The sequence below is a fragment of the Mustela nigripes genome, chromosome 2 (assembly GCF_022355385.1).
Source record: "Mustela nigripes isolate SB6536 chromosome 2, MUSNIG.SB6536, whole genome shotgun sequence".
In the NCBI taxonomy this organism is placed as follows: Eukaryota; Metazoa; Chordata; class Mammalia; order Carnivora; family Mustelidae; genus Mustela; species Mustela nigripes.
The window spans coordinates 178,083,221-178,093,860 of record NC_081558.1 but is presented as its reverse complement, the minus strand read 5'-3'; the positions used below and the strand labels follow the sequence as shown (position 1 = coordinate 178,093,860).

The 10,640-nt window shown below is 37.3% G+C and overlaps 1 protein-coding gene across 1 annotated transcript in view; it reads left to right on the top strand.

The window, feature by feature from the left end:
- Positions 1-524: 524 nt before the first annotated feature.
- The window catches only part of EPHA3 (EPH receptor A3), a 354,334-nt gene continuing 344,218 nt past the window's right edge, over positions 525-10,640 (top strand). The window contains exon 1 of the mRNA XM_059392132.1: positions 525-690. Within this exon, the coding sequence (XP_059248115.1) occupies positions 603-690 (88 nt within the window). The 5' untranslated portion in view covers positions 525-602. The remainder of the gene's footprint in view (positions 691-10,640) is intronic.

The following is a 10,640-nucleotide window of genomic DNA, read 5'->3' as shown; positions in this document are numbered from 1 at the left end:
TAATTTTCCTTTGAATTATACAATCATCTTTGATTTTTTTTTTTTTTTCTTTTTAAAATGAAAGGCTCCTGTTCTTATAATACAAACATCTTCTGGCATTTCACTTTCTCTTCCACTCACACTGCCATATGACACTCCTATCAGGGTTTCTGGTTTCTTCAGGGAATTAACCTACAGAGCATGTATAGCAAACAATAAAACAGTTGCTTTTCACTGGAAATAAAGAGCGGGTGTTTTTCCATACCTTCCACTGCTCTCTACCACTGCCCCATCACAACTTCTGGATTTCCTGCCTATGGGCGGCGCACCCTTCCCCCCCAGCCCCACCCCTTGCTCACAGAGCAGTCTGCGAGTCTCCGAGGCTCCTCCGCGTGCAGCGCGTTCCTCTACAGCGCTCGCTTCCGACGGCACTAGGACCCAGGGAAGTCCCTGAGCGAGGTTCGAGGAAAGGCAGCCAGACTCCTCCTTATCTCCAGTGTCAAACTTGACATCAGCCTGCGAGCGGAGCATGGTAACTTCTCCAGCAATCAGAGCGCTCCCCCTCACATCAGTGGCATGCTTCATGGAGATATGCTCCTCTCACTGCCCTCTGCACCAGCAACATGGATTGTCACCTCTCCATCCTCCTCCTTCTCAGCTGCTCCATTCTCAACTGCTTCGGGGAACTGATTCTCCAACCTTCCAATGAAGGTAAGCTAGGTACAGCAAACAGCCCTGCCCCGCAGGGCTAACGCTCTTCAAAGCACGTTCTCACTGAAACCTTTTCAGGTCCTTAAGGTGCCTCAGCATAAAGCAGTTTCCTCTGAGAGTAAACTAAAGATGTGCTTTTATTTTCTGCTGTCTTCTAAAAGACTTTAAGAGAGAATTTTGGATTGCCTAAACCTAAAATGTGTTTTTACTCTAATACCAGTTCAAACAATTACCTTGTTTGTCAATTTAAAGCAGAAAGAAAGGAAAGAAAGAAAGAAAGATCCTCCAGTTTTACAACCCACGATGTTAATTGCCAAATAGCCATGGCAGTATTTTATTTCTAATTATGACCATGTAGTACTCTGAGAAGTTTAAAAGAAAATTAAACCCTCCTCGCTAGATTCTTTAGTATGTTTAAAGGTAATGACAGGTTGTTCCTACTTAGGATCATGGCATTTATGAATGGACTAAAGGGAAATCAGAGTTTGTTGAAACTGATGGTGTGTGTGTGCCTGTGTGTGTGTGTGTGTGTGTGTGTGTGTGTATTGTGGTGTGTGGGTGTTTATATTGCAATGCTGTATTGAAATGATGTGTATCCCGCCAGGCGATGGTTTGCTCTATGGTACAGGTTTTAATGAGCAGCATATGCCACATTAACATAAGTAATATTTGCAGGAATTACAATAAGCTTAGGTTGGATTCTCTTTGTTTAAGAGTTTATATACAAATAAGGGAACGTATTTGTTGAAAAGTGAAAAGTTCTGGGTAGGTATAGTAAATAACTGAATAACAAATTAAGAAAGAATATCCATATGCAGCAAATGGCATTTCCTGATGTTGGGTTATTTATTTTCCTTCTAATGGGTGTTCATTCCTTTTCAATGGATTAAAGTGCAAATGTAATATTGAGGACACGAATGTTTCCTATATAAGATTGTGTATTTGATGGATACATTGCTTTTCTCATATATACCTTTTGTGATCTATTCCTAATGATTTGTGAATACAATCACTGACTCTTAAGACAAAGTTCTCTAAATAATTGAGTGCTTTAAAGCAACACTTGCAACTTTGATTTCCTTTTAATCATTTTGAATTTATGACAATAACACTTAGCAATGTTTTGCAATTTAGCAATACTGAGCAAGATGTGAAAATGCTTCTTTATATATTTTGTCACTAAAAATATATTGGCAAGCCAACCCTGTTGTATATTGTATGCATTATCTAAAAAAGACTAGTAAATACTCAAAATATGTAGAAACTTTTTAATTAGATCTAAAAACTGCCTTTCATATTTGGTGACCTACTTTCACTGCTAATAGAGCAGTTTAATTTTGTTCTTTCCTTAGTGACTGCCATTATCAATTTGATGGATTTCATTAAATTTTTCTGTCTTTTTTTTTAACTGGGAAAGTGAAAATTCTAAAATATAAGAATTAAGAAAATCATTGGATCACCTATAAATGACATTTTTTTTTACAAATAAAATTGAAATCTTTATTTGAAAGTAATGGCCAATCATTTTTTTATTGAATGAAAGGCAAGAGTATCATTAGTATAATGAGTAATATATCAGTAAGCTAAAATTAGTGTTGTTTAATCCTATTTTTTGAAGATATTCAAGAGTTGACAATAACTAGAAGTCTAACAATATTATTCCTATACTGCTATGATAAATTGTATTTCTCCAGATGGAATATTTATAAACTATTTAGATAATGGATTTTACTGAATTAATAATGCACAGGGATAGAGCTGAGAAAGTAAGTATTTTTGTGGAAAACATAACATTTCAGTAAACTGCAAGGAGAAAAAAAAGACCCTTGAAACTTATTCATGCTCATATAAAACTACTGCAAATTAATTTAATGAAACAGGAATAATCAAATGTAAATTTCTTTTAAGCCACACATTGTATATGTTTCAGTATCTAATGTATATATGATTATGTAGGCAGGAATGTATGTAGAAAGGGAACTATATGCAGAAAACTGACACAATTACATTTAATTTGTTTGGATAAAAGTTTATCCATTGTTCCTGGCATTATTCTTTCCAGATCATGTCCTATGGGTAGTGTCTCCTTTCCCTCCTGAGGTCATGAAGGGAAACTTTGAAATAAAATTTAAAATGAATGATTTAACTTGAGTAATATTTGAGTGAAATTTTAAATATTAATGCAATAGCTTAGGTCTTCATAGTTGAGTTGAGGAACATGAAAAGTGAAAAATCCAAGTATGTGCCAAAATTTCCATGAAATTCTAACAATATCATTTCAATAGAAAGTAAAATGCTTCTGAAAATTCATATATCGAGTGGAAGTAATAATAAGATGAATCTGTTTAATATAGATTTTGGTATACATTTTGAGAACTGAGATATAAAATACTAAGTTGTATTTAAAATACTATGCTAAAAATTTTATTTCAACACCAAAGAAAATTTACTAGAAATCTACTAGTAAAATTTATTAGAATTTATTTCACAATCTATTATGAAGTTAGACATGATATAATTAAAAGGTAACAAAACCAAGCAATTGAGTTAATTGCTTTCCCTTGTGTGATATTCTTTTAATTTGAGGTCTGGTAGTCAAATATCAATATTAAAATGCCATGGGCCTATGATTAAAAAGTTAAAAAAAACTTAGAAAAAGTTTCATCTGAACTTTCTTTTTATTAATCCAGTTACCAATAACTTTCTAATATACTTTCAAGAAAATGATGCCAGGTGATACTATCACTGGCCTCCTCAACGTTAATAGATTATTTGTAATTTCAATGATTGCTTAAACTAACAATTGGCCTATCTACTTAAATAAAAACTTTAGTAAAGCTGCATAGAATATTGCTAAAATCTTATCAGGTCTCTGTTTACATGACACACCAATAAAAGACTTACAATGGGAAATCACTACTCATGGTAAAATAGCATTGCTAGACTTCATGTTATTTAAGAACTTCATATATTTGGTCCCAGTTCTGACCCCAAATGTATGATCATAATAGTAAATAAAAATAACTTTGCAAAGAGGTAAAAACTTGCTATAAAATGGAAGTTTCAATCTCTTTAGCAATGGATAAAGTATTCTCTTTAAATAATTTCCTACATTTGAAGGAGTCTGAGGAGAATGTACTGCAAATTCATCAGTACATAAGCATTGAATCATTTTTCTATCCAGAAGCATTTGTAAATTCGATTAACATTTACCCATAGAGCTCTTTACATTGGAAATCAAAGTTTTCAAAATAAAAGTAAATAAAATTAAATCTGCATATTTATATACTACTTATTTTGGGAGACTTTTATTGGAGTGGCTAGGACACTATCTTTGAAATGTATTTTGCTGAACATAAATCTTCTAAGTACTAGAGGGGACTATGTGATTGTTCAAAGCTTAAAAGTAAAATTTGCAAATGAACACTGTATGCTTCCCTTTGACTACTAAGCAAATGTTAGAGACAAACAATTAAACAATGGATTATTCCATTTTTAACAATCACTATAAATTGGCATCACTTTTCATATATAAACACTTATTATTATCAAATAATAATACCTTGTGATTGAAATATTTATGGAGACTAAGCTGTCATATCTTTATAGGTGTTTTTTTTGAAGAGGGTTTACATTTGCTTTTAATAGCATTTCATCATGCTAGACTAAATAATTGAATGCATTATACATTTTCGTAATTTAATAGCTTCCCTAATAGCTACCCCCACCCCCCAATAGTTATAACTATGCTATTTGCCTGGAGGTAGGAGAAACCTTAATTTCACTATTTTATAACCCACAACAGTTAACACTTGACCTAGGTCATTAACAGGATTATCAGCAAATTTGTTTAAGCTTTTACTGACAACCTGAATTGCTACGATAATATTTTGATTGTGCCGGAAAGAAACTTCTTGTAACCTCTCAAAATCTATCACGAAATTAATTCATTTTGAATCTGTATCTTCCCAACAACTAATATTGATGATAACAATTCAAGTGGGAAAAATGTCCATTCTCCTCACTCTTCCATTTCATCCGTTACACCATTCTAGTCCTTGTCATAAGTGAGCAATTAAGAATTCTTTTAAACCAAAAATGCTCTGGCATTAACAATAGATTTAGAAATACAAACCAGCTATCAAGTTTACAAAATTATACTTTATTGTTGGTACTGTAGTTGGTACCACTTTTCTGCCTATTTTAAGATTTAAGGTCAATTGGATATATTTATAATTCAGAAACAACTGAAACTATAAAAGGGAAACTACATATGATAAAACGCCATTGCCACGTGTTAGATCATGGTTACATTTTATATAAAGTTGTATTTTCCATGAAATGCTAGAAATTGGGAGCAAAAATGAAAAGCACTTAAAATTAATGTAAACAATTTTAAACAAAATATTGTAAACAATCAAAACTTGAAGGCTTTTTTAGAACATTGTTTAATGGGCTTAGGAAGTTTCATGTGAAGTTTCTTAATTAATTGAATATAATGATGGTTTGTGCCTTGCTCATGTAAACAATTAGTAATTTCACCTTGACTCTTGAGAAACTTATTATCTTTAAATAAAAGATTTAGTAAAATTCTTTATTGTATTAATATATTATCCACATGTCAATATTCAAATTTTGGTGTGTTTTTTTTAACACCCTCACTTCTATTAGCCTCTCATAGTAACTTTCTTTATACAGTACCTTAAATGTTAAGATTGTTTCTGAAGCTTTGGAATTTGTCTGAAATAAAATCTATGCAATTTTTAAATATCAAATAATTGGTTACATATGCAAAGGATTTTTAAAGGCAAAACATATTTTCACAGTATATTTGATTTACTAACTTCAACGCAAATGGAAAGAGCAAGGACTGTTCTTGAGAGTTACATTTTCCAAGTCATAAAATCTTCAAGTAAATATTAATAAAACTTTCCACAAATCATCAAAACCCGATAAGTTTTTACAGACATTTACTTACTAAGAAATCTGTGATTTGGGTTACCTTTGATTTTAGTCATTCCCAGTGATTTTGTTTGGCACAGATACTAGATGTAAGGGGAAATATGTATATATTGGAAGAACGCTAAATTTACAAATCATTTTCTGTCAAGATCCTCAACTTAATTTTTTAAGATACACACTTTTCCTTTAAAGCATTTAATAAACCTTGTTCTTGCAATTCCTGTTCATTAAAAGATTTAGAAAAACAGATGCAGGTGTCTCGTTTTGGGTTCTGTTTTCAGAGATCTGGATTTTATCACCAGAGAGGGTCAGTGCAGGGCTCTTACAAAGTGGACAAGTAGCTTTCCACAGATTGTTCAAATAAAGGGATGACTGGTGGTGTGAAACATTCATTATGTTATTCATCCAGGTACACCAAAAAGTAGGACTTGAAATTTGCTTCTCAGAAATTTGAAAGCCTTAGACAATTCTTTCCTAATGTCTTTAGAAATAAAAGTAATGTTGTGACTTTTATAAAATGCAAAGAATTCCAAGCCACAAATCAAACTAGGAGGACACTCCTGGTGGGAATCGGGGTGTGGGAGCACTGCTCCCCTTAAATTCAATCTCTGGGTCCTTTACAAACTGCCTAGTATCAGGTAGTTCTTGAAAACTGGCAGGGGGTTTTCTCTTGGAAAAGTCTGAAAGTCAGCAAGTTTTAGTTTGCTTCCTACCAGCTTTCTCTGAAATAAAAAAAAAAGGTGGTCGATTACAAAGAAAAAAAGTCTTTGCAAGTGAAAAGAAAATAAAAAGTTGATTGGAAAGATGGGGAAGTAGAGACGTGCAAAGGTTCTAAATCCAATGTTAATATATAAATATTTTGCTTAAAATAAAATATTTATCACTTGAAACATCTGGCTAATCAATTTTTATTAAAACCCTAAAAACCTGCACACTTTAAAAAAGCGGGGGGGGGGGGGCGCGTTGCGTTGTTTGTTTCTTCTCTAAAGTTTATACAACTTTTGATTTTCCCCAGAAGAAAATATTTATCCAGGAAAGTTTTAAGAGTGTACGCCAAAGAATGCTTCCTCCTTTGGGTGCCTGGGCAAATGCATGTGGAGGGTGGATGGAATCAAAACCAGTTCAGCAAATAAAGCCTCCACCTTGGAGTGATGTTATTAAACTGGAAGCCCAGAGTGTGCAGCCCCCTCCTTCCCTTCATTTTCTAAACCATGTCCTGCTGTTCCAGTCAAAGCAAAGGGTGAAAATCCACATAATCCAAACCAACATGGTGAAGTCAGAATAATAGGCGAGGAAGGAGGGGGAAAACAAGTGGCAGCACTGTACAAACAAACTGTTGTGAACAATCTTAGCCCTGGGGACTGGGGTGGTCACAGAAGGGCATGACGGCGTTTCTTTTTCCTCGCGTTACGCCTCCCGCATTTGATGATACAATATCGATTACCCTTCAGACGTGGGCTCTGAGAAATTTTAGGGGGAAGCCGGGCTTCGCGGGTAGTGACTTCAGTGTGGCAGCTGAGAGATGAGCAAGCGCTCCTCGCTGCCACCACACCCACCACCAGGGCATCTCTACTGCAAACTAATTCGCCGGCAGAACCAGGCTCAGTAGTGCGGGGGTGGGGGGAGGCGGGGTCTCTCAACCATTCATTAGTCTTACTCTCTGCATGTGCTTAAAGATCAGATGATAAAAACTCAATTCCGGGGCTGCAGCCCCCAGCCCCTGCCCCAGCCCTCCGGGAGGCGGGTGGTTCTTTGTGCGCGAGCGTCTCCGCACCAGGCGGCCGCAAACACCCCCGCCCCGCCCCCCGCATTGCCCCGGCCTCCCGTATGCCGGGCGGGCGGCGGGCTAAGGCGGAACCCCCGCTGCTGTGGGCTTCCTCCGGGCGGCGGGGCCCGCGGCTCTCTGCCGGGCGGAGGGTGGGTGTGAGCGGCGCGGCCGCGCCAAGTTACCCAAACCGAGCGCGGGCTGGAGACCCGGCGGGCGAGAGGTAATCGTGCGCCCTCTGCCTGCGGCCGCGGAGCTGCTGGCGCTGGCAGAGGCGGCGACCGCCTCACCACCTGGACCCTCCTCACCTGGGGCTCGGGCCCGCCCAGAGAGCGCGAGCGCCTACGACGGGCCAGGTACGTCCTGACTTTGCCAGGAGACTGTGACCGGACATCCTTGGCGCACGCCCCCGGCCCCCGCCGTTACTCTCAGCCACCCTTTTCAGCTTGGCGTCAGGAAGTGGCGCGGTCTCCTTTCCACACATACGTGTTCATGGAGCCACCGCTTGACTAGGGGAAGAGAGGGACTCCGTTCTGCAGGCTTCTAGAACAAACTCCCTGCAGTGTAGGGAAAGCGTCTGGAACCCACCTGGTGCTCTTTTGGAACACACAGGAGCGCCTGAGACGCCCAGTTGTCGGGCCTGCTGCTGTCTGACCGACCTCTGGGCTGTTTTCTGGTCTTACAGACGATCTTCCAGACGATCTTCCCTTAAGTTCTTCACTCGCTAAACTAAAATAAGGACCCCCACCCCCACCCCGTTTTCTTTAAAGCCACCTACTAATGCCACCTGTTGGGCCCCTCGTGAGAGCCATAAGGGGCATGTTGCATAAGCTCCCCCCAGTCCCCCACCTCCACCCCAGTGCAACATCGAAAGCTCTTTTCTCCTGCAGCCCCGTAGTTGATTGGCACCGTTTTATTAAGACGGGATTTTCCTTGCTCCGATTTTGCGAGTAAACTTGGAATGGGCCAGAATTTTTCTGGGAGCCCTGCCATCGAGGTAGGTTAGTAGTAGGATGATGCTGATGTTTCCGTGGTTGTGTTGGAACGTTAGTATTTTTCATGAAAGATAGAATTCTTGAATCCAAGGGATTCCGAGACTAAATATGGCCTCGGTGCCATGCCCAACGCTGTCGTAATAATTGTACAGAATTCAGCTGGCTAGAAAGATTTTTACCCTACATTATCATTCACTATTTACTGGACCACATTTAATCATTCAAACAGCCCCGAAACACCTTCCATTGTTACAGTTAAGGAAACTGGGAAACAAATCATAATAAAGTAGTAACTGAGCCAGGCCCTCTCTTGTCTTTGTCTTTTGGTTTTAACTTCGTATGTTTTCTCTTGTACGCCAATGCCTGTGAATGAGGGAGGCATCCTTCTCTTCAGGAAATGCACTTGCTTTTGAACCTGAATCCTAGTGACTCGCTGTTGTGTCCTGTGACTTTGCAAGAGTAACTTAGAAATACCAAGAGTCATGGAATGAAAAATTGTGCTTCGAAGTACTTTTCAAAAAGTGCTTCCAAGAGTGCTTAGAAATGGCATAGTTTTTTTACACTCATAAATTATGATTTATATGCGTGGGTGGGGGACACACCAAGAAAATAATGTAAAGAAAATTTGATGTAGGCAGAGGAATTGAAGAAAATCTCTGTGTTGCCTTTTCTTCACACGTTCTTACCTCTGTCTTTCCTTCCTGACACTCCAACACTCCTTTCCTCATGCTGGAGAAAAGATTTTGTCAGGAATTCCGTACACAGATTGTGAGGCAACGGTCACTATAATACAAATATTATTATTATTATGAGTTTTATATAATAAAAATCGAGTGTGAATTAACCGTAGGAATTGTTATAGAAGTCAGTAATGGAGAAAATAGAACATAGTCTAAAAAGTAGACTTGATTCCCTGTAGAAACCTTTCCCTATTTAAAAGATCATGTAGAAATTACTGAAGATGAGAAAATAACTTATAATGATTTATCTTCTCTTTCATAAAAACACTTGTACTCTATTTAAGTGGAGGCATTGAGAAAAGGTAGCTAAAACAGGGTTTTGAAAGGTAGCAAATTAAGTTGGGGGCAATTATATATTTGATGTGGGTACTTCAGCACATATGTTTTGCATTAATTGCTGCAATAAATTCTGTTAACCTGGCAAAGAGCAAAAACAGCATATTGATGACATTAGTCTTTCAAATCAGAAAGCTGCTTTTAGTATCTTGCTTTTTTCACTGTAATGTACCCCCCCCCAAAAAAAATCTAATATGTTATCTTTTATTTTTCCAACGAATGATTCAACCACTCAAGCTATTGGCACATTTTGCCGTAAGCAAAAATGAGGGCTTGGCAACAAACTTTTTTTTTTTTTTTTCTTGCTTCTGGGTAATTAGAGTCAACAACTACTTTTCCTATTTTTAAAACTTTTAATTTATATTTGAGTTTGTGGGATTCTTATTCAAGAAAATATAAACTTGACTTTAAAGTCTCCAAACTGAATTGTCTCTTGTTTTAAGACAAAAATCTTGACTAATTACATGGCAAGGTCTCAAAAGGTACAGGAGCAAAGGGATAAGCCAGAGTTAATTTTGTTGCTGATTAATCAATATCAAAATGGTTTTGTCTTGAATTTCCTATATGTTCCTTAAGGTGAGGTTCATTTATCTTCTTTCAAATAAAAAAGAAAGATAGATGACTAAATTCTACTGGCCCAGTAAAGAGTAATACCTCTCCTTTAACCCCTATCCCTACCCTCCCTTGATAAAAATATAAGGCTTTAAAATTAACTTTTTGTCTATGATAAAATTGGTTGACTTCCAAAGAGTATGAAATTCAGATGTTCTTTATCTACCTTGGGGTGACTAAGGGCAACAGAGAATAGCTTGTTAGTAGTTAACATGTATTTATTTCCTGATTTTCAAATATAGTTTAGCAATTAATATAAATCTGTAGGTTTTGGAAAGATGTATTTATTTATTGCATACAATGGTAGTTCTCACACTAAGGAGAAGTTAGGTTGGGAAGCCCCTTTCAAGCACTGTGTGTGTATATATGTGTGTGGGTGTCTGTGTGTCTGTCAATGTCAAGAACTGTGTGTATATATGTGTGAGGGTGTCTGTGTGTCTAGGTCACCAATAGTATTCTCCCTGTACAAAATGGAACTATCCCCACACTGTGGGCAAAATTTTATGAATGAGTATATACCTTTTAGAATCTAGATGGTAT